Source organism: Phaseolus vulgaris, chloroplast (genome assembly GCF_000499845.2).
Source record: "Phaseolus vulgaris chloroplast, complete genome".
NCBI classification, from domain to species: domain Eukaryota; kingdom Viridiplantae; phylum Streptophyta; class Magnoliopsida; order Fabales; family Fabaceae; genus Phaseolus; species Phaseolus vulgaris.
Genome location: NC_009259.1, coordinates 1 through 27153, shown reverse-complemented (window position 1 = coordinate 27153; position 27153 = coordinate 1). Strand labels below are relative to the sequence as shown.

Below are 27153 nucleotides of genomic sequence, written 5' to 3'. Positions count from 1 at the left end.
CTTCTTGAAACCTTGTTTTTATCAAATTCAAAAAGTTGCGGAGACGGGATTTGAACCCGTAACTTCAAGGTTATGAGCCTTGCGAGCTACCAAGTTGCTCTACTCCGCGATAAAAAAAAGAATTGATAACTAATGAACAAAAACAAAGATTGAATGCATCCCTTTACCATATATATACAAATAGAATAAACCATTTATACATAACGGTAAAGGGACCATCCTATGATCGCTGATAATAAAATGAAAAAAAAAAATGAAGATAATTTGGAATCCTTACCAACTGGATCTTGTTGCACCCGGCAAGAAACATGCATGAACCATTTCCCGAAGTATGTGTCCAGATAATCCAAAGTCTCGATAATTAGCTCTCGGTCTTCCGGTTGAAAAACAACGTCGATGAAGACGTATAGGTGCACTATTACGCGGTAGTGATTCTAATTTTCCATGAATTTCCCATTTATCACTTAACGACGGAACTTTGCTTATTTCTTTTTTTGAGGATCGGCGAATCAAATGATATTTCTGTTCCAATTTTTGTCTCTTCTTCTCCCTCTGAATCACACTTTTCCTTGCCATAATAATGGTTAATTTGCTATTAGTATCAATGATAGAAGTCGGATCCTAGATGTATAAGTGGCTTCTCTTGCCTATAGAAGGAAATGATATTCTATTCTAGAAGGAAATTATATTCTTTCCAGATATATTGAATAAAGAATGAAATTAACCGAATTTGCCCGATGTAGAGGCAATTAAGAAGGCTGCATAAGTAAATATATAACCTACGGAAAAGTGGGCTAGTCCAACCAATCTTGCTTGCACAATGGAAAGAGCCACTGGTTTATCTCTCCATCGAATCAAATTAGCCAAAGGTGTACGTTCATGAGCCCATGCCAAAGTTTCAATCAATTCCTGCCAATATCCGCGCCAGGAAATTAAGAACATAAATCCAGTAGCCCAAACAAGATGTCCAAACAAGAACATCCATGCCCAGACTGATAAACTATTCATACCAAAGGGGTTATATCCATTGATAAGTTGTGAAGAGTTCAACCATAGATAATCTCTTAACCATCCCATCAAATAGGTAGAAGATTCATTAAACTGTGAAATATTACCCTGCCATAGTGTAATGTGTTTCCAATGCCAATAAAAAGTAACCCATCCAATGGTATTTAACATCCAGAAAACTGCCAAATAAAATGCGTCCCAAGCGGAAATATCACAAGTTCCGCCTCGTCCCGGGCCATCACAAGGAAAACTATAACCAAAATCTTTTTTATCAGGCATTAACTTAGAACCACGCGCATCCAAAGCACCTTTTACTAAGATCAATGTAGTTGTATGTAAACCAAGAGCAATAGCATGATGAACCAAGAAGTCTCCAGGCCCTATTGTTAAGAATAGAGAATTACTATTCTCATTTACAGCGTTTAACCAACCAGGCAACCATATGCTTCGTCCCGCATTGAACGCCGGACTGTTCGTTGAAGATAAAAGTATATCAAACCCATAGGAAGTTTTCCCATGAGCAGATTGTATCCATTGAGCAAATATAGGTTCAATCAAAATTTGTTTCTCCGGAGTACCAAAAGCAAGCATGACATCGTTATGGACATAAAGTCCAAGAGTATGGAACCCCAGAAAGAGGCTAGCCCAACTTAAGTGGGATATGATAGCTTCTTTATGGTCTAACATTCTTGCCAAGACATTATCTTTATTCTGCTCTGGATTATAATCTCTAATAAAAAAGATAGCTCCATGAGCAAAAGCCCCTGTCATAATGAAGCCTGCTATATATTGATGATGAGTATATAAGGCAGCTTGAGTAGTAAAGTCTTGCGCTATAAACGCATAAGCAGGTAAAGAGTACATGTGTTGTGCTACCAAGGAAGTAATAACCCCTAAAGAGGCTAGAGCAAGACCTAATTGAAAATGAATTGAATTATTGATTGTGTCATAAAGACCCTTATGTCCACGCCCCAATCTACCTCCCGGAGGAGTATGTACTTCTAAAAGATCTTTAATACTGTGACCAATCCCGAAGTTAGTTCTATACATATGGCCAGCAACTAGAAAAATAAATGCAATAGCCAAATGATGGTGTGCAATATCGGTCAACCATAAACTTTGAGTTTGCGGATGAAATCCCCCGAGAAGTGTTAGAATAGCAGTTCCTGCTCCTTGAGGGGTACCAAATATATGATTATTGGAATCGGGGTTTTGAGCATAAAGATTCCACTGACCTGTAAAAAATGGACCTAATCCTTCGGGATGCGGCAATATACCTAATAAATTATTCCATCGAACGTATTCCCCCCTGGACCCCGGAATAGCGACATGGACTAAATGTCCTGTCCAAGCCAAGGAACTTACTCCGAATAGTCCTGACAAATGATGATTGAGGCGGGATTCAGCATTTTTAAACCACGAAACACTTGGTTTCCATTTTGGTTGCAGGTGTAACCAACCCGCTATTAAAGATATAGTAGATAGAATTAATAGAAAAATAGCTCCAGTATAAAGATCCCCATTAGTACGTAAACCGATTGTATACCACCATTGATAAACACCAGAATAGGCTATATTAACAGGGCCTAGAGCACCTCCTCGGGTAAAAGCTTCTACAGCTGGTTGACCAAAATGAGGATCCCAAATTGCATGAGCAATAGGTCTTACATGTAAAGGATCCTGTACCCATGTCTCAAAATTCCCTTGCCAAGCTACATGAAAGAGATTCCCGGAAGTCCACAGAAAAATGATTGCTAATTGCCCGAAATGAGAAGCAAAAATATTCTGATAAAGACGTTCCTCAGTAATATCATCATGACTTTCGAAGTCATGTGCGGTAGCAATACCAAACCAAATACGACGAGTAGTGGGGTCTTGAGCTAAGCCTTGACTAAAGCTTGGAAATCTTAATGCCATAATGATTTTCAAATCCTCCTAGCTATTATCCTACTGCAATAATTCTTGCTAAGAAGAATGCCCATGTTGTGGCAATTCCACCTAGAAGGTAATGTGTTACTCCTACAGCACGTCCTTGTACAATGCTCAAGGCTCTGGGCTGAGTAGCAGGAGCAACTTTTAATTTATTATGAGCCCAAACAATGGATTCAATAAGTTCTTGCCAATAACCACGCCCGCTGAATAGAAACATTAAACTAAAAGCCCATACAAAATGTGCACCCAAGAAAAAAAGACCATATGCAGATAATGAAGAACCGTAAGACTGAATTACCTGGGATGCCTGCGCCCATAAGAAATCACGGAGCCACCCATTAATGGTAATGGAACTCTGCGCAAAATTTCCTCCTGTGATATGAGTTACTATCCCTTGATCACTTATACTACCCCAAACATCTGACTGCATTTTCCAACTGAAATGGAAAATGACTACCGAAATTGAATTGTACATCCAAAATAGTCCTAAGAAGACATGATCCCAAGCGGATACTTGGCATGTACCCCCTCTTCCAGGTCCATCACAAGGGAAACGAAAACCTAGATTTGCTTTATCCGGTATCAATCGTGAACTACGAGCAAATAGAACACCCTTTAAGAGTATCAATACTGTTACATGAATTGTAAATGCATGAATATGATGGACCAAAAAATCCGCAGTTCCTAATGGAATAGGTAACAAAGCAACTTTACCGCCTACTGCTACTAAATTTTCACCTCCCCAAGTCAAACTGGTACTTGTTGCTGCACCTGGGGCTGTTGTACCAGGTGCTAAAGCGTGGGTATTTTGGATCCATTGAGCAAAGATCGGCTGTAATTGTATAGCGGTATCTGAAAACATATCTTGAGGGCGCCCTAAAGCGCTCATGGTATCATTATGAATATACAAACCAAAACTGTGAAAACCTAAAAAGATACATACCCAGTTAAGATGTGATATGATTGCATCACGATGTCTAAGGACACGATCTAATAGATCGTTGTATCGAATAGTCGGATCATAATCTCTTACCATAAAAATAGCTGCATGCGCAGCAGCACCGACTATGAGAAATCCACCAATCCACATGTGATGTGTAAACAATGACAGTTGTGTCCCATAGTCAGTAGCTAGGTATGGATAAGGAGGCATAGAATACATATGGTGAGCTACAACAATGGTCAAAGAGCCTAACATAGCTAGATTAATAGATAATTGAGCATGCCATGACGTTGTTAGGATCTCATATAGACCTTTATGACCCTGGCCTGTAAATGGACCTTTATGTGCCTCTAAAATGTCTTTTATACTGTGACCAATACCCCAGTTGGTCCTATACATGTGACCCGCTATCAAGAAAAGAATTGCAATAGCTAAATGATGGTGTATAATATCGGTCAGCCATAGACCTCCAGTTACTGGATCTAATCCTCCACGAAAAGTAAGAAATTCTCCATATTTTGACCAATTCAAGGTGAAAAATGGAGTTGCTCCCTCGGCAAAACTCGGATAAAGTTGAGCCAAAAGATCCCGATTTAGGATAAATTCATGAGGAAGTGGTATCTCTTTGGGATCTACTGCAGCATTTAGAAATTGGTTAATAGGTAAAGATACATGTATTTGATGTCCTGCCCAAGAAAGAGATCCCAACCCTAGGAGCCCTGTCAAATGGTGATTCAACATAGATTCTACATCTTGGAACCAAGCCAATTTTGGAGCAGCTTTGTGATAATGAAACCAACCAGCAAAAAGCATTAAGGCTGCAAAGACCAATGCACCAATTGCAGTACAATAGAGTTGTAATTCATTAGTTATTCCAGATGCTCTCCAAATCTGAAAAAAACCAGAGGTTATTTGTATTCCTCGGAACCCTCCCCCTACATCACCATTCAATATTTCTTGACCCACTATTGGCCAAACCACCTGAGCACTAGGCCTAATGTGAGTAGGATCACTTAACCATGCCTCATAATTGGAAAAACGAGCACCATGAAAATACATGCCACTCAGCCAAAGAAAGATGATAGAGAGTTGGCCGAAATGAGCACTAAACACTTTTCGGGAAATCTCCTCTAAATCATTAGTATGGCTATCAAAATCATGAGCGTCAGCATGTAGGTTCCAGATCCAAGTAGTAGTATCTGGTCCCTTAGCTATTGTTCTTGAGAAATGACCAGGTTTTGCCCATTCCTCAAAAGAAGTTTTTATAGGATCCCTATCTACCAAAATTTTAACTTCTGGTTCCGGTGAACGAATAATCATTGAGTCCTCCTCTTTCCAGACAACACATACAAAGAGACCTGCCAACATAAAACAGAATTAGTGAACTTATTAGAGATGTTTCTATTGAGTTTTGTTCTCTCCTATCTCTCATGTATTTGATATCTTAGTTAAGTTAATTTCATTTATTTAGTTTTTCACTAGAACAATTATGATCTCGAAGTCAATTCGGGGCAAGTGTTCAAATCTATTATGACATAACAGTGGGGCGCTCAATGGACCCTTTTCAATCTTCTAAGACCTTTTTGGGAACTCTGAATGGAAGTTCAATAATTTTTCATGCAGCCTATAATCAAATGTATTCAGATTTTATTCAGAAGTTGCTAGATGGAACTCCTTTTTTTTAGATAAAGTATTAGTATGTACTCTATTTCAAATCTCGTGAGCAGGCATTAGCATTTATTATTAGACAATATACCTGTATTTTATTTATTTTTTTTAATGAAGGTCTCTTTTCTTTTATTAATTTGATTGAATATTAGTTTCAATAGCAGAAAAAAGGAGAAAATTCTCTACTGTATCCACATCTCGTTTATTTCTATGAAATACTAGACAAAATCGAACAAAATGAGAAGGGATATATTTTAATTCTGTGATTGGTCGTTCCTATAGAAATGATTTTTTAATTTGATTAATAGGGACAACAAACAAGAATTTATAACCATATATATTTATCTATCTATATATAGATAGATAAATATATAAGAAAAAAAAAAAGAACAAAGAATGTTCTTATTCAAAACGCCCTGTGATCTTCAACCAATTCTGTGCTGCAATATAATTACCGGGGGTAAGAGCTATAGCTTGTTTCCAATATTCAGCGGCTTGATTAAACCAAGACTCCGCAACTTCTGAGTCTCCCTGTCGAATGGCCTGTTCTCCTCGGTCGAAATAGGTGAGTCAATTCCTTTCCTTAGAACCGTACTTGAGAATTTCCTGACTCATACGGCTCAGTAGTCAATTCTTTTTTTGTTCTATTATCTTGAAGTTAACTAAAAGAAAAAAAGAAGTTATTAATATGAGTTTCAAACTTGAATTTTTACTAAAAAATAAAGAATTTCAAAGAATTTTATCTTTTTTTAGTTTTATCTTTTCTCCTACCTTCAGAAAAGGGAATAAAGCATTGGCATTAACGCCCTCATTATAATTCTAATTTTCTGAAAGGTAACTATCTCGATTTTATATATAATATACAAAAATATATGATATATTCATTTCTATAGAATCTTGGTAAAAGTTTTTTCTTTCTTATCTTCTAAGTTCTTATAAGTAAAGAGAAAATACTTTCTATCTTTGGGATTTGATACTACACCGCTGCTCAAAATATCAGGGGATCCATTTTATTACATAAGTGAATTCCTGACTTCTTTATTTATCATGAGATAAGTAAGCAGTTTTTATTATATCGACTCAAAACCGTGTTAATTGATCCTTACGATGCTTACTTTATCAATTAGATCTTTTATCCATAGAAAAAGAGGGTATCTAGACATATTGATTTCTTCATATTTTTACTTCTATGAAGGAAGTTTCTTTGCTACAGCTGATAAAAATCGTAGTTTTGGACGATATATGTATATGTAGAAAGCCTTTATTATTTATCATTCTTGATATTTATTCTATTAAAATTTGTGGATTTGCTTGTTCTTTTCTTTTTTCTTTCTATAGTGGAGATAGTCGCACGTAATGACAGATCACGGCCATATTATTAAAAGCTTGGGGTAAAAATGGGTTTCGTTCGAGCGCCCGAAAATAATATTCCAAAGCTTTAGTATGTTCTCCGTTACTTGTGTGAATAAGGCCTATGTTATAAAGTATATAACTTCGATCATAGGGATCAATTTCCAGTCGCATAGCCTCATAATAATTCTGTAAAGCTTCTGCATAATTTCCTTCAGATTGAGCTGACATCCGTTACGGTCGTCATTTGGTTCAAAGAATCTCCGCTCCAGAACTGTACGTGAGATTTTCATCTCATACGGCTCCCCCCTTATGTGTGTAATGATAAAAATCCATAAAATCAAAAAAGATTCCAGTATTCTCATTTTCAACTGAACAGAGCTAGTGTTTTTACAATAAATCTCTAGCCAACCTTCCTGTCAAAAATTATTTCTTAACATGAAGTATGTAGGTACTTGATAAAAAAAAATAACTTCAACAATTTCTTTGTCCTCTACGCTGCTTAATTTCCTGGAATTAGTCACTTCAATAATCTTCGATGGTTCTATGGGTATCCAAAATATGAACGAGATGGATATTGATTGTCCCAACCATTCCTGTTAGTCCCAATCTCGATAAGCCATGGATATAGATAGATACAAAGTTTTCGTGTCCTTGATTCCCAAGCGTAGTGCTTCTTTCCCAATGTTGCCTATCAGTACTAGTAATTTGGGGTTGACCTAACCCCATAAGTATAGGTATAACCTTTCGCTTAATACTAGAAACCTAAAGTTCAAGCATATAAGGCTTCATTAATCGAGGATACACGACAGAAGGAATTAATCCTTTTTTTTATTTACAAATTTCACCTTCAACACGCGTGAGTTTTTTCCATTTTTTTTTACCGATTTCGGTAAAAAAAAAATGGAATCAAATCACACCATCTCTGTAATAAGTGAATGCCCTTTTTTCTCCTGAAGTTGTCGGAATTATTCGTAATAAGATATTGGCTACAATTGAAAAGGTCTTATCAATAAAATTTTCATTTATCCGAGATCTAGGCATAGGTATAAATCCATTCTATAATTTAATTAATTCTGGTGTGAGAAATCAATCCCACAAATAAAGGAATTGTACAATACAGTGCGAAATAACGTAAAAATAAACTAATTAATCAAATTTGTTTATCCTAAGACCTTGTAGGAGGTTTTTTTTTATTTTACTTTGTATTTCTAATTTTACTTTTTATTTTGATAGTTTGAATAGGTTTTATGCATTGATTAAAAATATGACTGATTCACTATTCAACATTCAACCGGTTTCTGGGCATCATTATATAGGAGAGATGGCCGAGTGGTTCAAGGCGTAGCATTGGAACTGCTATGTAGGCTTTTTGTTTACCGGGGGTTCGAATCCCTCTCTTTCCGAATCTTTACCAAATTCATCAATATTACTCATCCCAATGCATACTATTATTTCAAATTTGTTGATATGGACTCTCTATTCCTAATTTTTCGCTAATACAAAAAATAGTGGATAACGGGTGGGCAAGGAATATCAATTTTTCCATATCCATGTCTATGATATCTGAATAACAGAAAATCCTCGTCAAAAAAAAAACTCTTGTTATTTTAGTTAGGTTTAAGTTTGACGAGAATAATATTCTACAACCAGTAATTCATTGATTTTCAAACCAACCCATTTATTATCTATTATTTGATTAATTAAACCTTTATATTGGAAAGGGTGAACAGTCAAATGATTTGGCAATTTATCACGGGGGGCTGAATCAAGATAATTTTGAATCAGAGTTTTCGATTTTTGTTCATCCTTCGCTGTAATAATATCTTGAGGTTTGCAACGATAACTTGGTATATCTACTATACGACCATTAACTAAAACATGTCTATGGTTTATGAATTGGCGGGCTTGAGGAATAGTCGCAGCCATACCCAATCGAAAAAGTATGTTATCCAAGCGCATTTCAAGTAGTTGTAATAAAACCTGACCAGTTGATCCTTTAGCTTTTCCGGAGATACGAACGTATTTCAGCAATTGTCGTTCTGTAAGACCATAATGAAAACGCAATTTTTGTTTTTCTTCTAAACGAATACGATATTGAGATTTTTTACTGAAGCGCAATTGATTTCTAAGTTCGTTTTTGACTGTTGGCTTTTTACTAGTAAGTCCTGGTAAATATCCCAGACGACGTATTTTTTTGAAACAAGGTCCTCTGTAACGTGACATAAAAACTCCTTTTTTAAAATGAAAAATATTATAAATCAAAATGAAAACTAAACGAAATGGAAAATATTATATATAAATGAAATGAAGCGAAATCTACTAAAGTTTTATAGTACAAAGAAGAATTAGACTAATTTTATCAATATCCGAACTTTATTGTATTGTATATAAAAAAATACAAAAAAGTAGGTTTCTTTCTTGATTTCTTCCGGAGAGATCGAACTCTCCCAATTTTTTATTTCTAAAAAAGATATTATCAATTATGTAAAAAACAAATTGAGAAAAGCCGGTTATCGGATTCGAACCGATGACCATCGCATTACAAATGCGATGCTCTAACCTCTGAGCTAAACCGGCTAACGTAAACGAAATATACATATGCAGAAGAATTTCATGGGATCTGAGTTATAAATTTTTAGTTCTTTATAACAAAATTCAAATGAATACAAACATAGAAAATATAGAAAATCAAACCCAATATTTAGAATTTCTATTATTTATATGTTATGTTAGTCCATAACATAAAGTGCAAGATAATAATGAATATGAATATAATCTCTTTTGATCTAATATTCTAGATATATATTATTAAATTGATTGATTTCAAAAAGATTATTTATTAGTATTGAAAGTCAATTTTCGTAAATATTAAGGAATTCCAGATTCTTAAAGAAATGTCTAATTCTACATTAAAAGAATGATTTTTTATAGCCACTAGATTCGTTTGAGTTATATCAATTGTATATGAATAAATGGATTGTTTCTTTCTTTTCAGCAAAAACAAAAAAAAATAAAAAGAATCGACCATTCGAGTATTGAAAATTGTATGAAAAAATAATAAAAGTAGGTACATAGAAGATAAGTAGATATGTGGTCTATATCTGTATATATTGAATTGTTAATATATAGATATTAGAATCAGTTCTGATTCAAGCAAATAAAGGTATCGAGTATAGATGAAATAAAATCAAGAAAATTGGAGAAAAAAGGGTTTTGAATATTGAATAGAATAATATGGATTTAATGAATTCAAAAGTTTCCGCATTATTCTCATAATAGAAATGAAAAAAGAGCATTATATTATAATCAGATTCAAATATCAAAAAAATGATGGGGATATGGCGAAATTGGTAGACGCTACGGACTTAATTGGATTGAGTTTTGGTATGGAAACTTACCAAGTGATCATTTTCAAATTCAGAGAAACCCTGGAATTCACAATGGGCAATCCTGAGCCAAATCCCGTTTTCTGAAAAAAAGAAAAATTCAGAAAGTGATAATAAAAAAGGGATAGGTGCAGAGACTCTATGGAAGCTGTTCTAACAAACGAAATTGACGACTTTTTTTCTTGCATTAGTAAAAGAATCCTTTCACCAAAATTCCAGGAATGGATCAAAAATAAACATTTAGAGACATATATATACTGAAATACTCTTTCAATTTATTACTATTTATTAATGAAGATCGATTTGTGATAAAAATATTCACAAATGAAAGATGTGAATCAAACCAACTCGAAGTTGAAGAAAAGATGGAATATTTCTTGATGAAATTATTCACTTTATCATAATCGGATAAAACCCTTGAAGAACTGATCAATCAGATGAGAATAAAGATAGAGTCCTATTCTACATGTCAATACCGACAACAATGAAATTGAAAGTAAGAGGAAAATCCGTCGACTTAATAAATCATGAGGGTTCAAGTCCCTCTATCCCCAAAAAACCTGTTTCACTTTCTAATTTTTTCCTATACCCTCTCTATCTTTAAGTTGTTATTTATGTGTTTTATTCGATTTATTCTTTCCCAACTAAATTGGAATTTTTATTTTCATCAATTTCCTATCTATCATAATTTTCTTACATAATCACAAGTCACTAGTTTTGGAATATATATATAGATAGATATATATGTGAAACACATATCATTTTTTTGAATGAGAAAGGTATAAATGAATATCTTATTTTTGAGCAAAGAATTTGAATATGCGTAATTAACGATTAACAATATAAAAGAATTATTACTACGGAAACTCACTTACAAACTTTTTTTTTTACTTAGTTGATATAGATTCATTCACATATATTCCAATAATTTTTTCAAATAAAAGTCTTAAGCTGCAAGAATGGTCGGGATAGCTCAGTTGGTAGAGCAGAGGACTGAAAATCCTCGTGTCACCAGTTCAAATCTGGTTCCTGGCACAATATTCATTTGTCTGAGTATCTATCCCCCATATTCATGGGGATAAATACTCAGACAAATTTGTGCTCTTCTTTCTATATTCTCATACATAACATATTTCTTTTATCTATTTAGGTATCTGTAGATATACTGTTCCTAGACGATTAAAGAATAGATGCATTTTTTTAGGTATATTCGTTTATCTATCGTATCTATATCTATATATAGATAATGAATTCTTTATCTATTTTTTTCCTTTTTTTTTCTGCGATACAAAGAAAGGTTTCTATTTCCATAATATTGGAGTGGTTTAATTAGTTGGTTAAAAGACCTAAAAGTCGGAGTTCTGGGGTGGAGTGAGAATATTAAGAATTCATCTTATAAGGATTACCAAAAGAGAATCAAGCCCTTTTCTTTGTGTTTTTTTTTCGTGGCCATATAATTGCTGTTGATGTGTATGTTATATAGTTTTTGATAAAGATAAAGAATTTTTGCAGTTCATCCTATTTCTTTTATTGGCTTGACTGATAAGAAATAAGTATTGTTTTTGTTTTAGAATCTTAAGGAACCCCTATCCTATTTGAAACCCTATATTATTCTATTATTTATGAATTTTGTTATTTCTCACATACATAATAATATCTGAATGAGACTTCGATTATTCTGTCTGATTGAATGTCAATCAATTATTTTGTCTGATCTATAAAAGAATGTACTAATATTCTTTGAATATCTGGGGTTGCTGAAGTTTGGATTAGTTTCTTATTTTTATCATTTAGTGAGCATCTTGTATTTCATAAAAATTTGGAGCGATATAATCTTTACGCAAAGGCCATCCTATCCAATTTTCGGGCATTAAAATACGTCTTAGACGCGGATGACTATCATAAGAGATTCCCAACATATCATAAGATTCCTGTTCTTGAAAATCCGCACTTTTCCAAACCCAAAAAATAGAAGGAATTCTGGGATTTTTTCTTGATACAAATATTTTTATGCATACCTCTTCGGGTTGATTTATACCATACTCTATTCTTGTAAGATGATATACACTAGCTAAGAGTCCTCCAGGTGCTACATCATAGGCACATTGGGAACGTAGATAATTGTAACCATATACATATAAAATGACAGCAATGGAATGCCAATCCTCGGGCTTTATTTGTAAAGTTTCTACTCCTAGGTAATCGAAACCCAAGGATCTATGAATTAGTCCATGTTTTACTAGCCAAGAAGACAAACGACCTTGCATTTTTTGCTTCTCCTTCATTTTTTTATGAATTTGGTATTAGTATTTTAGATTTACATTACGATGAAATTTTTAAAAAAGGAATTGCTTTTTACAATTGTACTTTAAAAAAATGTGTCAGACGCTATCTCTGAAGTAGATGGCGGTTGATAGAAAAATTCTTGACCATAATTGCCAGTATAAGTACTGTATCCAACATGAAACTTGTGGTTGATAGTAAAACATCTATTCTCTCGTTGAAAACTTATTGGATCTTCATATATTTCTCGAGATATTTTCTTACGAAGTTTTGTTATAGCATCTATAATGGCCTCCGGTTTAGGTGGACAGCCCGGCAAATATACATCTACAGGAATTAGCTTATCTACGCCTCGAACAGTACTATAAGAATCGGTACTAAACATCCCCCCCGTAATTGTACAGGCTCCCATAGCAATAACATATTTAGGTTCGGGCATTTGTTCATATAATCGAACTAAAGAAGGGGCCATTTTCATAGTTACAGTGCCCGCGGTTAAAATGAGGTCCGCCTGCCTAGGACTCGATCGTGGTACTAGTCCATAACGATCAAAATCGAATCGTGATCCTATTAATGAAGCAAATTCAATGAAGCAACAACTGGTACCATAAAGAAGCGGCCATAAACTGGATAATCTTGACCAATTTGAAAAATCATTTAATGTAGTTGAAATAACTGAATTTTGGGTTGTTTGATCAAGTAAGGGAAACTCAATGGAATTCATAATTGTTTCAATATTTTTTTCTAATTGTCTAAATAATCAAGAATTAAGACCATTCTAATGCCCCCTTTCGCCATGCATAAACTGAACCAACAATTAGGATAAGCACGAATAAGAAAGCTTCTAAAAATACGGATACCCCTAATACATCGAAACTCATTGCCCATGGATAAAGAAAAACCGTTTCAACATCAAAAACAACAAAAATGAGAGCAAACATATAATAACGGATTCGAAATTGTAACCAAGCATCGCCTATTGGTTCTATTCCGGATTCATAACTAGAAAGTTTTTCAGGTCCCTTGCTAATGGGGGCTAAAATTCCAGAAATTAGAAATGCTAAAATAGGAATCAAACTTGATATTATTAGAAATGCCCAAAAAATATCATATTCGTAAAGAAGAAACATAAAAGTACTCCTCTGAATGTAGAAAATATACCGAATTCCTTTTAATTTTTAGTCTAAAGTCTCCATTTTTTTAGACTAGCTTAATATACTAATATTAAGATTATTCTATCGAATATGAATATGTTCGGATATAAATTTAAAAATTGTTTTTATTTTTTAGGAATAGTCTTAGTAATGATATAGATTTGATCCTCAATATTCTGAATATTATTAGTATCTGTAGGAATATTAGGGCTATACGGACTCGAACCGTAGACCTTCTCGGTAAAACAGCTAAAACTCATTATTATCTCAATGATTTCAATTGTTTTCAAAACCCAACGTGCATTTTTTTTGCATTGAGCTTTTTCATTAACTGATCAAAATATTAGTTAGTCCACCATCTTTTTTCTTGACAGTAAAGAATAAAGAGATGATTCCCTATGCTCTTCTTTTTTATTTGTATAACAATCAAAGAGCACTACCAAAGTGTTTCAAAGAAGGATTATCTTGACGTAGGTCTGCTTCTGGCCTAGATCAACTTAAGTTAAATGGACTCTTTATCCACCTACTAAAATGAAAATAGAAGATAAGAAATGACACTTCATACACCTTAAAGTTCATAAGATAGGAAGAAAAGATAATCTTTTTTAGGTCGTTATACCCTTTACGTTTAGCATTGACGAGAAATGGGTATTCACCTTATCAATATCTCAAATCAATTATGGATTCGATTTTATGGCTAAACCCTTTGTCAGGCTAGTGTTCTCTTGTTTTGTTCCTTAAAATGGAGTAAGACACCGATTTCTTACTATAAGATATAAGATAAACTTTTTTGATTACAAGATGAACTCCTCTGAAAAAAACATTGGCGCTCGTGTAAACGAGGTGCTCTACCTAACTGAGCTACAGCCCTTGTGCTTTTTATACATATTTTATCATAGTATGAAGATAATTGCTTGTCAAGATGAATATTACATGATCGAATTCCTTGAATGGGCGTTGGTATTGCTTATAAGTAATATTACATTTATAATCAATTGATCTGATAGATGAGTACTCTTCTTTAGGGGGAGTCGTCAATTACCTACTTAACTCAGTGGTTAGAGTATTGCTTTCATACGGCGGGAGTCATTGGTTCAAATCCAATAGTAGGTATAGTTAGAACTTATTAGATACCTTTGACTGTGGTATCTAATAAGTTTTTCTACTTACTTTTTTCTTTTTTTCTAACTGTTTCTTTTTTCTTTTTTTTGTTTTCGGATATTTGGACGCATCAACTTGTTATGAAATAACATTGATAGCCTCTACTCGTGTTCTAGCTCGTCTAAGAGTTAGATTTGCCTCAATTGTTTGTCTCTTGCCTTCAGCCTGATTCAAATTAGTTTCTGCTATTTCAAGAGTTTGCTGTGCTTCTTGTGGATCAATGTCACTCCCCTTTTCCGCATCATTTACTAAAACAGTTATCTCATTATTGTTTATTCTAGCAAACCCCCCCATCAGAGCCATTGTTAACCATTGATCTTTAAGACGTATTCTCAAAATACCTATATCAACAGCTGAGGCAATAGGCGCATGATTAGGTAATACTCCAATTTGTCCGCTATTAGTAGGTAAAATGATTTCCTTCACTTCTGAATCCCAAACAATTCGATTGGGGGTCAGTACACAAAGATTTAAAGTCATTTCTTCAAATTGCTCTCCATTTCTAAGTTCGTAGCCTTCGCAGTAGCTTCATCGATATTACCTACCAAATAAAAGGCTTGTTCAGGAAGACTGTCTAATTCTCCAGAAAGAATCAAATTAAACCCTCTAATTGTTTCTACTAGACCAACATATTTCCCAGCCGAACCAGTAAAAACTTCTGCTACGAAAAAAGGTTGTGATAAGAAACGCTCAATTTTTCGTGCTCTTGCTACGGTTAAGCGATCTTCTTCGGATAATTCGTCCAAGCCAAGGATAGCTATAATGTCTTGAAGTTCTTTGTAACGTTGTAAAGTTTGTTTCACTCGTTGCGCAGTCTCATAATGTTCTTCACCAACGATTCGAGGTTGGAGCATAGTTGAGGTTGAATCTAAAGGATCTACTGCTGGATAGATACCTTTAGCGGCTAATCCTCTTGATAGTACAGTAGTAGCATCTAAATGTGCAAATGTCGTAGCAGGGGCAGGGTCAGTTAAATCGTCTGCAGGTACATAAACTGCTTGAATAGAAGTTATGGACCCTTCTTTGGTAGAAGTGATTCTTTCTTGTAAAGAACCCATTTCAGTACTAAGAGTGGGTTGATAACCCACAGCAGAGGGCATTCGACCCAATAAAGCAGATACTTCAGATCCTGCTTGTACGAAGCGGAAGATATTGTCGATAAATAAAAGTACATCTTGTTCATTGACATCTCGAAAATATTCCGCCATAGTTAGGGCAGTTAAACCAACTCTCATACGAGCTCCGGGCGGTTCATTCATTTGACCATATACTAGAGCTACTTTTGATTCTGCAATATTTTGTTCATTAATTACTCCAGATTCTTTCATTTCCATATAAAGATCATTTCCCTCACGAGTACGCTCACCTACGCCGCCAAATACAGATACACCTCCATGAGCTTTGGCAATGTTATTGATCAATTCCATAATAAGTACTGTTTTACCTACTCCAGCTCCACCGAAAAGTCCAATTTTTCCTCCACGACGATAAGGAGCTAAAAGATCTACTACTTTTATTCCTGTTTCAAAAATAGATAATTTTGTATCTAATTGTATAAAGGTAGGCGCAGATCTATGAATGGGAGATGTTGTACGAGTATCTACAGGACCTAAATTATCAATCGGCTCTCCAAGCACGTTGAAAATTCGTCCTAGAGTTGCTCCGCCTACTGGAACACTTAGGGGAGTTCCTGTGTCAATAACTTCCATTCCTCTCATTAGACCATCTGTTGCACTCATAGCTACAGCTCTAACTCGATTATTTCCTAATAATTGCTGTACTTCACAAGTCACATTAATTTGTTGACCAACAGTATCTCGACCCTTAACTACCAGAGCGTTGTAAATATTAGGCATCTTCCCCGGGGGAAAGGCTACATCTAGTACCGGACCGATTATTTGGACAATATGTCCCAGATTTTTTTTTTCACGCGAAGAAACTTCAGGACCGGAAGTAGTAGGATTGATTCCCATATCAAAAGCCAATTTTTTTTTCGAAAAAGTTTTGAAATCAAAAAGAAATGTTCGAAAATAAAGCAAATTTATCGGTTAATTCAATAATAAATAAGAAATGGGAATTAGTACTCCATTTTTTGGTACTATTCAACCAATCCCCTTTAAATGTTTACTTACTTATTCACTTTCAATGATTGAATTCTTAATCTTATTCCAGTTATTTTCAAAATTTCAATTGGATAAAATCTTTCGAAAGTCTTTTCTTTTTTTCTAGCATTCTAGATAATATCATCTATATTCTCTATGGAATTCGAACCTGTACCTTAATTTATAATTCATTTTTTTTTTATCATTGGCTTTCGTATTTCCTCAGTAGACAATTTTTTAGACTTACCCTATTTTTTTTGACCTCTTTTTTTCTTTTCTGGGGGGGAAAGCTGCCTATTTTTACATCTAGGATTTACATATACAACATATATCACTGTCAAGATTAAGAGTAAATTTTTTTTATTCTTTAGATTAGATCTTTCGATTCCGTAATTCAAAAATAGGAGATTCCTATTTGAAAAGAAACAAAGATTGGGTTGCGCCATACAGAGAAAAGAGTATACAATAATGATGTATTTGACAAATCAAATACCATCGTTTAATTTAATAATAACGAACCTTTGGGATGAATTGATAATATGAGTTTATTTTTATAAAAGATTTCATTAACTCCTAAGTCATATCGAGTAGACCTTATTGTTTCAAGAATTCTTAATTCATGAGTTGTAGGGAGGGATTTATGTCACCACAAACAGAGACTAAAGCAAGTGTTGGGTTCAAAGCTGGTGTTAAAGATTATAAATTGACTTATTATACTCCTGACTATGAAACCAAAGATACTGATATCTTGGCAGCATTCCGAGTAACTCCTCAACCTGGAGTTCCACCTGAAGAAGCAGGTGCCGCGGTAGCCGCTGAATCTTCTACTGGTACATGGACAACTGTGTGGACCGATGGGCTTACCAGTCTTGATCGTTACAAAGGACGATGCTATCACATCGAACCTGTTGCTGGGGAAGAAAATCAATTTATTGCTTACGTAGCTTATCCCTTAGACCTTTTTGAAGAAGGTTCTGTTACTAACATGTTTACTTCTATTGTCGGTAATGTATTTGGGTTCAAGGCACTGCGTGCTCTACGTCTGGAGGATTTGCGAATCCCAACCGCTTATATTAAAACTTTCCAAGGTCCGCCTCATGGCATCCAAGTTGAGAGAGATAAATTGAACAAGTATGGTCGTCCCCTATTAGGATGTACTATTAAACCTAAATTGGGGTTATCCGCTAAGAATTATGGTAGAGCAGTTTATGAATGTCTTCGTGGAGGACTTGATTTTACCAAAGATGATGAAAATGTGAATTCCCAACCATTTATGCGTTGGAGAGACCGTTTCTTATTTTGTGCTGAAGCGATTTATAAAGCACAGGCTGAAACAGGTGAAATCAAAGGGCATTACTTGAATGCAACTGCGGGTACATGTGAAGAAATGATAAAAAGAGCTGTATTTGCCAGAGAATTAGGCGTTCCTATCGTAATGCATGATTATTTAACAGGGGGATTCACTGCAAATACTAGCTTGGCTCATTATTGCCGGGATAATGGTCTACTTCTTCATATACATCGTGCAATGCATGCAGTTATCGACAGACAAAAGAATCATGGTATGCACTTTCGTGTCCTAGCTAAAGCATTACGTTTGTCTGGTGGAGATCATGTTCACTCCGGTACCGTAGTAGGTAAACTTGAAGGGGAAAGAGAAATCACTTTAGGTTTTGTTGACTTATTGCGTGATGATTTTATTGAAAAAGATCGAAGTCGTGGTATTTATTTCACTCAGGATTGGGTTTCTCTACCAGGTGTTCTGCCGGTTGCTTCGGGAGGTATTCACGTTTGGCATATGCCTGCTCTGACCGAAATCTTTGGAGATGACTCCGTACTTCAATTTGGCGGAGGAACTTTAGGACACCCTTGGGGAAATGCACCAGGTGCTGTAGCTAATCGAGTAGCTCTTGAAGCATGTGTGCAGGCTCGAAATGAAGGACGTGATCTTGCTCGTGAAGGTAATGAAATTATCCGTGAGGCTAGCAAATGGAGTCCTGAATTAGCTGCTGCTTGCGAAGTATGGAAGGAGATCAAATTTGAATTCGAAGCAATGGATACTTTGGATTAATTGCAATTAAACTCGGCACAATCTTTTCCTAAAAGAAGGATTGAGCTGAATACAAAGATACTTCATTATTCAATATATTTATATGTTTCGTATTGGAATAGAAGCGTAATTAAGTAGACGAGATTTTACGAAAAAATTTATTACAATTTATAAGGGAAACCGGCTATTTCGGTTTTCGATGTGAATTTTACATAATAGGGAGGCTGTTCCATTTCTATATGAAATTGATTCTATATTCAATATTCTATATTCAATTTTGATTTTCCTATTGATTTCTATATTTCTATAATTTTATACATTTTTTTAGTTTAGAATATCATTTTAGAATAAAAAAATATATATATATTTCCATAATTTTTCTTAGAACTAATTATAACATAATACTAAAGAATCGAATTAATAAGATTATTAGTATTATGTTGTATTTTTTTTTCAATACTTTTCAATACTAATATTGACAACAGTGTATCAAATAAATATAATCCGATCGTGAATAAATTGATCAAATTACTTACGTGAAATAGGCGTTATTACTTCATCAAATTGTAGGTTCATTAGTTTTGTTTCTGCGATAAAAACAAGAAAAACTTGATTGATTAATCAGTAAGTGAATTCAAAGGTAAACATGAATATATATATATACGAAATATATACGAAAAGAATAGATCTATATATACGAATATAGAGAGTCTTCTATATTATTATATAATGGATAACCATAGTATATAAATAGGTGGTATAGCATTTTTTAGTTTTTGAGACAATTCCATTTTGTAATTTTATTTTTTTGATTGCGATTGGGTATAAACATCCACCTTCTTTTTTAAATTGTATTGGGGTTGCTAACTCAATGGTAGAGTACTCGGCTTTTAAGAGCGACTCTATTTTTTACACATTTCTATGAAGAAATCGGTTCGTCGATACTATTGGTAGAGCTTGTAAAACCACGACTGATCCAGAAAGGAATGACTGGAAAAAGTAGCATGTCGTATCAATGAAGAATTTTAAAAATATTTCATTCTTATAGGATCCAGCTCACATTTTTGTTTGAATTTTTGGCTCCTAAAAAAAAAATTAAGTTGGGTTTCATTAATAAAGGGATAGAACTTCGTGGTTCTAATTCTAATAGGGAAACAAAAAGCATCGAGCTTTCATTTATTTTTTATTTGGATCATTACCCCATCTAATTGTACGTTAAAAAGAGGTTAGTGCTTGATGTGGGAAAAGCTTTTCTGGTGAATGGGTTATTTTTTTTATGAGTCCTAACTATATAGCTAGTTTCCATTATTGGTATTTTGGGATAGCGATAAATGTGTAAAAGAAAGAGTATATTGATAAATATCTTTTTTCCAAAATCAAAAGAGCGATTAGGTAAAAAAAAAATAAAGGATTCTTAATTAGCTCGTTATCCTAGATAAAAAAATTAGGTGAAAAATCGATTAGAGAGAGTCCGTTCATGGGTTTGACTTGTTTTCTAGGTATATATACCTAGAATTCTCTGTTTTGACCATATCGCACTATGTATCATTTGATAATCCAATGAATCTCTGATTCTTTATTTGACCAAATAGACTTTTTGAATGTTTAATGGAGAAATATCAAGCATATTTAGAACTCCGTAGATCTCGATACCAGGATATCCTATACCCACTTTTTTTTCGGGAATCTATTTATGGACTAGCTTATGGTCATGAGTCCTTTTTTATAGAAAATATAGATTATAACAATAAATTTAGTTTACTAATTGTAAAACGTTTAAGTACTCGAATGTATCAACAGACTAATTTCATTCTTTTTGCTAACGATTCTAACAAAAAGACTTTTGGGGGTTATAACTATAATTTTGATTCTCAAATAATATTAGAAGGTTTTGGTGTCGTCGTGGAGATTCTATTTTCTCTACAATTATTTATCTCTTCCTTAAGGGGATTAGAAAGCGTAAAATCTTATAAAAATTTGCAATCAATTCATTCCATTTTTCCCTTTTTCGAAGATAAACTGATATATTTAAATCATAAGTCAGATATACGAATACCTTATCCTATCCATCTGGAAATCTTGGTTCAAATCCTTCGATATTGGATAAAAGATGTCTCTTTCTTTCATTTAATAAGGTTTTTTTTTTATTACTATTCTAATTGGAATAGTCTTTTTCCTCCAAAAAAAGGGATTTCTCCTTTTTTTTCAAAAAGGAATCTAAGAATTTTCTTGTTCCTATATAATTTATATGTATGGGAATATGAATCTATCTTTCTTTTTCTACGTAACAAATCCTCTCAGTTACAGTTAAAACATTTTCGCGTTTTTTTTGAGCGAATTTTTTTCTATGAAAAAAGAAAACATCTTGTAGAAATATCTACAAAGAATTGTTCATATACCTTATTCTTCTTTAAGGATACTTTCATTCATTATGTTAGATATCAAGGAAAATCAATTCTGGTTTTAAAGAATACTCCTCTTTTGATAAATAAATGGAAATACTATTTTCTATATTTATGGCAATGTTATTTTGATATTTGGGCTGGACCAGAAACGATCTATATAAACCAATTATCTCAGTATTCATTTCACTTTTTAGGCTATTTTTTAAGTATTCCACAAAATCTTTCAGTAGTACGAAGTCAAATGTTGAAAAATTCATTTCTAATCAAAATTGTTATCAAAAAACTTGATACAATAATTCCCATTATTCCTCTAATGAGATCATTGGCTAAAACAAAATTTTGTAATGTAATGGGTCATCCTATTAGTAAACCGGTTTGGGCCAATTTCTCTGATTTTTATATTCTTGACCGGTTTTTGCGCATATGCAGAAATTTTTCTCATTATTACAATGGATCCGCAAAAAAAAAGAGTTTCTATCAAATCAAATATATACTTCGGTTTTCTTGTATAAAAACTTTGGCTCGTAAGCACAAAAGTACTGTGCGCACTTTTTTGAAAAAATTAAGTTCAGAAAAATTGTTGGAAGAATTTTTTACAGAAGAAGATCTTTTTTCTTTGATTTTTCCAAAAACTTCTTTGACTTTGCGGAGGTTTTATAGAGGTCGGATTTGGTATTTGGATATTCTTTTCAGAAATGATTTCGTTAATCATTTAGAATTAAAAATAGGTTATGATATTTTGTAAATCGGTGTAAATTGATAAAACGAAATTCTTTTTATTAAATTGAAATGAGGATAAAAAAAATCATTTTTTTAATCTTCTATATCTATAGGATTTTGAAATGCTCATGTAGTCAGAGTAAAGATTCGGGGTTAATGAATTGAATATTTAACTTTCTTAGAGTCTTTTGCTAGGCAAGTAATTCAGGTTTCAATGTATACATAGGGAAAGCCGTGTGCAATGAAAAATGCAAACACGGCTTGGGGAGGGATTTTTTCTTGTTTTATTCTATTGTTGAATTTGATTAAAGAATAAATTATCTACTTCATCCGACTAGTTCCGGGTTCAAGTCCCGGGCAACTCATTCTAATTTCTAAATCGAAGTTATATTATATATATATTTCTATTATATATATATTTCTATAAATATAGCGATATATAGAAAAGAAACTTTTTTTAGGAATCAATGAAATGGGGTAAAAAGGGAAATTCGGATAAACCGAAATGAATAAGAACATACTAATGAATAAGAACATACTATGGATATTAGTATTGGTTGACACTGGTATATCAGTCATGTTATACTGTTGAATAACAAGTCCTCAAATTCTCGCATTATAGAGAATTTTTGTGCTTGGGAGTCCCTAATGATTAAATGAACCAAGATTTTACCATGACTGCAATTTTAGAGAGACGCGAGAGCGAAAGCCTATGGGGTCGCTTCTGTAACTGGATAACCAGCACCGAAAATCGTCTTTACATAGGATGGTTTGGTGTTTTGATGATTCCTACTTTATTGACTGCAACTTCTGTATTTATTATCGCTTTTATCGCTGCCCCTCCAGTAGATATTGATGGTATTCGTGAACCTGTTTCTGGATCCCTACTTTATGGAAACAATATCATTTCTGGTGCGATTATTCCTACTTCTGCGGCTATAGGTTTGCATTTTTATCCTATATGGGAAGCGGCTTCTGTTGATGAATGGTTATACAACGGCGGTCCTTATGAACTAATTGTTCTACACTTCTTACTTGGTGTAGCTTGCTACATGGGTCGTGAATGGGAACTTAGTTTTCGTCTGGGTATGCGTCCTTGGATTGCTGTTGCATATTCAGCTCCTGTTGCAGCCGCTACTGCTGTTTTCTTGATCTATCCTATTGGTCAAGGAAGCTTTTCGGATGGTATGCCTTTAGGAATTTCTGGTACTTTCAATTTTATGATTGTATTTCAGGCTGAGCATAATATTCTTATGCATCCATTTCACATGTTAGGTGTAGCTGGTGTATTCGGCGGCTCCCTATTCAGTGCTATGCATGGTTCCTTGGTAACTTCTAGTTTGATCAGGGAAACCACAGAAAATGAATCCGCTAATGAAGGTTACAGATTTGGTCAAGAGGAAGAAACCTATAATATTGTAGCTGCTCATGGTTATTTTGGCCGATTGATCTTCCAATATGCAAGTTTCAACAATTCTCGTTCTTTACATTTCTTCCTAGCTGCTTGGCCTGTAGTAGGTATTTGGTTTACCGCTTTAGGTATCAGCACTATGGCTTTCAACTTAAATGGTTTTAATTTCAACCAATCCGTAGTTGATAGTCAAGGTCGTGTAATAAATACCTGGGCTGATATTATTAACCGAGCTAACCTTGGTATGGAAGTCATGCATGAACGTAATGCTCATAATTTCCCTCTAGATCTAGCTGCGATGGAAGCTCCATCTGTTAATGGATAAAATTTTGATCTTAATTTCAAAAAGTAGACGAGTTTTTGTTTGAAAATAAAGGAGCAATATCAACTTTGTTAATATTGCTCCTTTATTTTGGATTAGTAATCTTTTTTTTAGATTTATACATAGGTTTTTGATTTATTTCATGATTCCTTATCTTTTTTTCCTTTTTTAGAAAGAAAAAAAGGATATTGAAAGGGTAGAATTTCAGATATAGATAGATCATTTTTAGATAGTATAAGAAGGGCGGATGTAGCCAAGTGGATCAAGGCAGTGGATTGTGAATCCACCATGCGCGGGTTCAATTCCCGTCGTTCGCCCATATCTATATATAGATAGATATTGTTGAGGTTTTCAAGTATTAGTCTGAAATAAAGAAAAATGGTTACTTCTAATACTTAAAAGTAAGAAATATTAAAAATAAGAATTACTACAAAAGGTATCTTTTTGAGATAAAATAGATGAATTCATCTATTTCACAAAAATAATGTATTCATATCGTGGTTTCCTCTTATAATACCTCGGGTGCTAATGAAACTATTTTAGTGAAATTTAACTGTCTCAATTCCCGGGCGATTGCGCAAAAGATTCGAGTTCCTTTTGGATTTCCTTCTTGATCAATTACAACTGCAGCATTATCATCATACTGAATTATTATACCGTTGCTACGTTTTAGTTGTTTACAAGTCCGTACAATTACAGCTCTGATCACTTCTGATCTTTCTAAGTTCGTATTTGGTACTGCTTGTTTGATTACAGCAACAACAATGTCGCCAATATAAGCATATCGTCGATTACTAGCTCCTAGAATTCGAATACACATCAGTTTACGTGCTCCGCTGTTATCCGCTACATTTAAATGAGTTTGAGGTTGAATCATATCATTTTTTTATTATTTCAATCTAAAAAAGGAAGTAAAAATATTGTGTGTTCAAAAAAAAAAGGAATCTATCATTGCCTTTTTTGTTTTCATTCTAAAGCCCTATTTCCTTTGGTTCTCATTTATTATCCTGAAATAATGAATTGAGTTCGTATCGGCATTTTTGATGATGCTATTGAAATAGCCTTTCTTGCTATATTTTCTGGTACTCCACCCATTTCATAAAGTATTTTCCCAGGTTTAACAACAGCTACCCAATATTCGGGAAATCCTTTTCCTGAACCCATACGTGTTTCAGTAGGTCTTACTGTAACTGGTTTGTCTGGAAAAATGCGTACCCATATTTGTCCACCTCGGCGAACATTTCTTGACATTGCCCGCCGTCCTGCTTCTATTTGTCTAGATGTTATCCAAGCTGGCTCAAGTGCCTGAAGAGCATATCTTCCGAAGCAAATACGATTCCCTCGAGAAGATATTCCCTTCATTCTTCCTCTATGTTGTTTACGAAATCTGGTTCTTTGGGGGTTATAATTGATGGTTTTTTTTCAATTCCATCTTTATTACAGAACCGTACATGAGATTTTCACCTCATACGGCTCCTCGCGAATGAAGTAATTCAAATATCTCTATCTATCTAGATTTCAATTCAATCTAATCGATCAAATAATAGAATTGAAATATTCGTATGTTTAGTAAATAACGGAATCTCGGTATTTTTTGAGATTTCATACAATCTTCCAAATTTTTAGATCTTCTTTTCAATATCAATTCTTAGAATTGGCAAAAATAGCAAAAAATTCAATAAAAGACAAATTCTCGCGGGCGAATATTTACTCTTTTATTCTCAAATTCAGATGGAATGTAGGGTACAACTCCTCAAAAAGGGATTGCTTTTAGGTTTCTTCCGCCATCCCACCTAATAAATCATTAAGATTTATTTTCATTAATATTTTTTTTAATAAAATCTTAAGTATTTGCAGGTTTCGTCGTTCCCATCGCCTCTCAATTAATGGTTAGGTTTTAATTCGACAATGGAGCCTTTATCATAGCTAATAATTAATAATATTTTTTTATAATATTAATTCATTTCTTTTTTCTTGAATCAATATTATCAGTTTTTCTTGATTCAGAGCTCTTAATTTATTTACATTACAAATCTATAACAAATAGATATATTATTCTTTTTTTTTATGGATGCTTTAATACACTATCTTTTCTGAGATGACCCATAGACCTTTACATATTCGAATTCTATATCATTGATATATTTTAATCTCTTTCTTTCACCTTTTCATTTATCTATCTCTTTTTATTGCTTTACAACTAAATAATCTTTTTTCTTTTAGGTTTCACAATTTTTAAGTTGCTATAATATTTATATTTATTTTTTTAATTTCATATTTTGTCTTTTGACTAATTCTTTAGATCTAGATAATCCGAAGTGATGTGTTGGTTATTAGTTCTTTTTGAATGAATTGATACTATTAACCGGTTTCTTTTTTTTTCTTGATGAATCATTCTAAAAAACTAACGAGTCACACACTAAGCATGGCAATACTATCTAAAATGATTCATTTTATTTTTTAGTCGATTCAATCTTATAAAATAGATAAATTTTGCAGAATTTAAATCCAGTAATTTTGTATTTTTTTTTATAAAATCAATATAGGACATTGAATCAATTAATCGAAAAAAGAATATCTTTATTTAGAAAATATCCAAACTTTTATCCCTAAAATCCCATAAATAGTTCGAACTGTATAACAACAATATTCAATTTTAGCTCGAATGGTTTGTAAAGGAACCCTACCTTCTCTTATCCATTCTACACGCGCAATTTCTTTGCCATCAATACGCCCTGCAATCTGTACTTGAACTCCTTTTGTACCTGCTTGTTCAGTTAATTCAATAGCTTTTTTCATTGCTTTACGAAATGAAACTCTATTCTTTAATTGTCCAGCTATAAATTCTGCAAGAATATTAGGGTGTTTATAAGCATTTGTTATTTTTACAATAGCAATGTTTAGTTTTTTATTCACACAATTCAGTTTTTTGTGCATATTCGTCTGGAATTCTTCGATTTTATGCGGCTTACCTTCTATTAATAACTTGGGAAATCCCATATATATTATGACTTGAATCAGATCGATTCTTTTTTGGATCTTTATCTCTCCAATTCCCTCGACACCCGAGGATATTCTTATATTTTTTTGTATATAATTTTTGATCCAATCTCGTATTTTTTTATCTTCTTGTATATTCTCGGAATATTTTGTTGGTTGTGCAAACCAAATAGAATCATGACTTTGAGTTGTACCAAGTCTGAAACCAAGCGGATTTATTTTTTGTCCCATAATTCCCCACTACTGTACATAAAA

The 27153-nt window shown here is 33.5% G+C and overlaps 16 protein-coding genes and 9 non-coding genes across 25 annotated transcripts; 9 read left to right on the top strand and 16 right to left on the bottom strand. All coding sequences in view use genetic code 11, as the record gives it.

The window, feature by feature from the left end:
- Window positions 1-34: 34 nt before the first annotated feature.
- Window positions 35-112, bottom strand: trnfM-CAU. Its single transcript has one exon. It is a non-coding gene; the product is annotated as a tRNA-Met (tRNA).
- Window positions 113-273: 161 nt separating this feature from the next.
- On the bottom strand, window positions 274-576 carry rps14 (ribosomal protein S14). Its single transcript has one exon. The coding sequence runs from the start codon at window positions 574-576 to the stop codon at window positions 274-276; it is 303 nt and encodes a 100-aa protein (YP_001122800.1).
- A 144-nt stretch (window positions 577-720) lies between these two features.
- On the bottom strand, window positions 721-2925 carry psaB (photosystem I P700 chlorophyll a apoprotein A2). Its single transcript has one exon. It carries the CDS (start codon window positions 2923-2925, stop codon window positions 721-723), a length of 2205 nt encoding a protein of 734 aa, YP_001122799.1.
- A 25-nt stretch (window positions 2926-2950) lies between these two features.
- Window positions 2951-5203, bottom strand: psaA (photosystem I P700 chlorophyll a apoprotein A1). The gene has a single exon. It carries the CDS (start codon window positions 5201-5203, stop codon window positions 2951-2953), a length of 2253 nt encoding a protein of 750 aa, YP_001122798.1.
- A 750-nt stretch (window positions 5204-5953) lies between these two features.
- ycf3 (photosystem I assembly protein Ycf3) lies at window positions 5954-7945 on the bottom strand. The gene is made up of 3 exons: window positions 7820-7945; window positions 6905-7132; window positions 5954-6106 (listed from the first exon to the last, which is right to left on the bottom strand). The coding sequence occupies exons 1-3, from the start codon at window positions 7943-7945 to the stop codon at window positions 5954-5956; spliced, it is 507 nt and encodes a 168-aa protein (YP_001122797.1).
- Window positions 7946-8217: 272 nt separating this feature from the next.
- On the top strand, window positions 8218-8307 carry trnS-GAA. Its single transcript has one exon. It is a non-coding gene; the product is annotated as a tRNA-Ser (tRNA).
- A 214-nt stretch (window positions 8308-8521) lies between these two features.
- On the bottom strand, window positions 8522-9127 carry rps4 (ribosomal protein S4). The gene has a single exon. It carries the CDS (start codon window positions 9125-9127, stop codon window positions 8522-8524), a length of 606 nt encoding a protein of 201 aa, YP_001122796.1.
- Window positions 9128-9402: 275 nt separating this feature from the next.
- Window positions 9403-9475, bottom strand: trnT-UGU. Its single transcript has one exon. It is a non-coding gene; the product is annotated as a tRNA-Thr (tRNA).
- A 761-nt stretch (window positions 9476-10236) lies between these two features.
- On the top strand, window positions 10237-10844 carry trnL-UAA. Its single transcript has 2 exons — window positions 10237-10273; window positions 10795-10844. It is a non-coding gene; the product is annotated as a tRNA-Leu (tRNA).
- Window positions 10845-11251: 407 nt separating this feature from the next.
- trnF-GAA lies at window positions 11252-11326 on the top strand. Its single transcript has one exon. It is a non-coding gene; the product is annotated as a tRNA-Phe (tRNA).
- A 754-nt stretch (window positions 11327-12080) lies between these two features.
- On the bottom strand, window positions 12081-12557 carry ndhJ (NADH dehydrogenase subunit J). The gene has a single exon. It carries the CDS (start codon window positions 12555-12557, stop codon window positions 12081-12083), a length of 477 nt encoding a protein of 158 aa, YP_001122795.1.
- Window positions 12558-12658: 101 nt separating this feature from the next.
- On the bottom strand, window positions 12659-13297 carry ndhK (NADH dehydrogenase subunit K). Its single transcript has one exon. It carries the CDS (start codon window positions 13295-13297, stop codon window positions 12659-12661), a length of 639 nt encoding a protein of 212 aa, YP_001122794.1.
- Window positions 13298-13340: 43 nt separating this feature from the next.
- Window positions 13341-13703, bottom strand: ndhC (NADH dehydrogenase subunit 3). The gene has a single exon. The coding sequence runs from the start codon at window positions 13701-13703 to the stop codon at window positions 13341-13343; it is 363 nt and encodes a 120-aa protein (YP_001122793.1).
- A 229-nt stretch (window positions 13704-13932) lies between these two features.
- Window positions 13933-14598, bottom strand: trnV-UAC. The gene is made up of 2 exons: window positions 14560-14598; window positions 13933-13969 (listed from the first exon to the last, which is right to left on the bottom strand). It is a non-coding gene; the product is annotated as a tRNA-Val (tRNA).
- A 169-nt stretch (window positions 14599-14767) lies between these two features.
- trnM-CAU lies at window positions 14768-14840 on the top strand. The gene has a single exon. It is a non-coding gene; the product is annotated as a tRNA-Met (tRNA).
- Window positions 14841-14966: 126 nt separating this feature from the next.
- On the bottom strand, window positions 14967-15368 carry atpE (ATP synthase CF1 epsilon subunit). Its single transcript has one exon. It carries the CDS (start codon window positions 15366-15368, stop codon window positions 14967-14969), a length of 402 nt encoding a protein of 133 aa, YP_001122792.1.
- On the bottom strand, window positions 15365-16861 carry atpB (ATP synthase CF1 beta subunit). The gene has a single exon. The coding sequence runs from the start codon at window positions 16859-16861 to the stop codon at window positions 15365-15367; it is 1497 nt and encodes a 498-aa protein (YP_001122791.1).
- A 769-nt stretch (window positions 16862-17630) lies between these two features.
- On the top strand, window positions 17631-19061 carry rbcL (ribulose-1,5-bisphosphate carboxylase/oxygenase large subunit). Its single transcript has one exon. The coding sequence runs from the start codon at window positions 17631-17633 to the stop codon at window positions 19059-19061; it is 1431 nt and encodes a 476-aa protein (YP_001122790.1).
- An 836-nt stretch (window positions 19062-19897) lies between these two features.
- On the top strand, window positions 19898-22530 carry trnK-UUU. Its single transcript has 2 exons — window positions 19898-19934; window positions 22496-22530. It is a non-coding gene; the product is annotated as a tRNA-Lys (tRNA).
- matK (maturase K) lies at window positions 20649-22190 on the top strand. The gene has a single exon. It carries the CDS (start codon window positions 20649-20651, stop codon window positions 22188-22190), a length of 1542 nt encoding a protein of 513 aa, YP_001122789.1.
- A 309-nt stretch (window positions 22531-22839) lies between the features above and the next one.
- psbA (photosystem II protein D1) lies at window positions 22840-23901 on the top strand. Its single transcript has one exon. The coding sequence runs from the start codon at window positions 22840-22842 to the stop codon at window positions 23899-23901; it is 1062 nt and encodes a 353-aa protein (YP_001122788.2).
- A 239-nt stretch (window positions 23902-24140) lies between these two features.
- trnH-GUG lies at window positions 24141-24215 on the top strand. The gene has a single exon. It is a non-coding gene; the product is annotated as a tRNA-His (tRNA).
- A 191-nt stretch (window positions 24216-24406) lies between these two features.
- On the bottom strand, window positions 24407-24775 carry rpl14 (ribosomal protein L14). The gene has a single exon. It carries the CDS (start codon window positions 24773-24775, stop codon window positions 24407-24409), a length of 369 nt encoding a protein of 122 aa, YP_001122787.1.
- Window positions 24776-24900: 125 nt separating this feature from the next.
- On the bottom strand, window positions 24901-26325 carry rpl16 (ribosomal protein L16). Its single transcript has 2 exons — window positions 26317-26325; window positions 24901-25299 (listed from the first exon to the last, which is right to left on the bottom strand). Exons 1-2 carry the CDS (start codon window positions 26323-26325, stop codon window positions 24901-24903), a joined length of 408 nt encoding a protein of 135 aa, YP_001122786.2.
- A 153-nt stretch (window positions 26326-26478) lies between these two features.
- rps3 (ribosomal protein S3) lies at window positions 26479-27129 on the bottom strand. Its single transcript has one exon. The coding sequence runs from the start codon at window positions 27127-27129 to the stop codon at window positions 26479-26481; it is 651 nt and encodes a 216-aa protein (YP_001122785.1).
- Window positions 27130-27153: the final 24 nt, after the last annotated feature.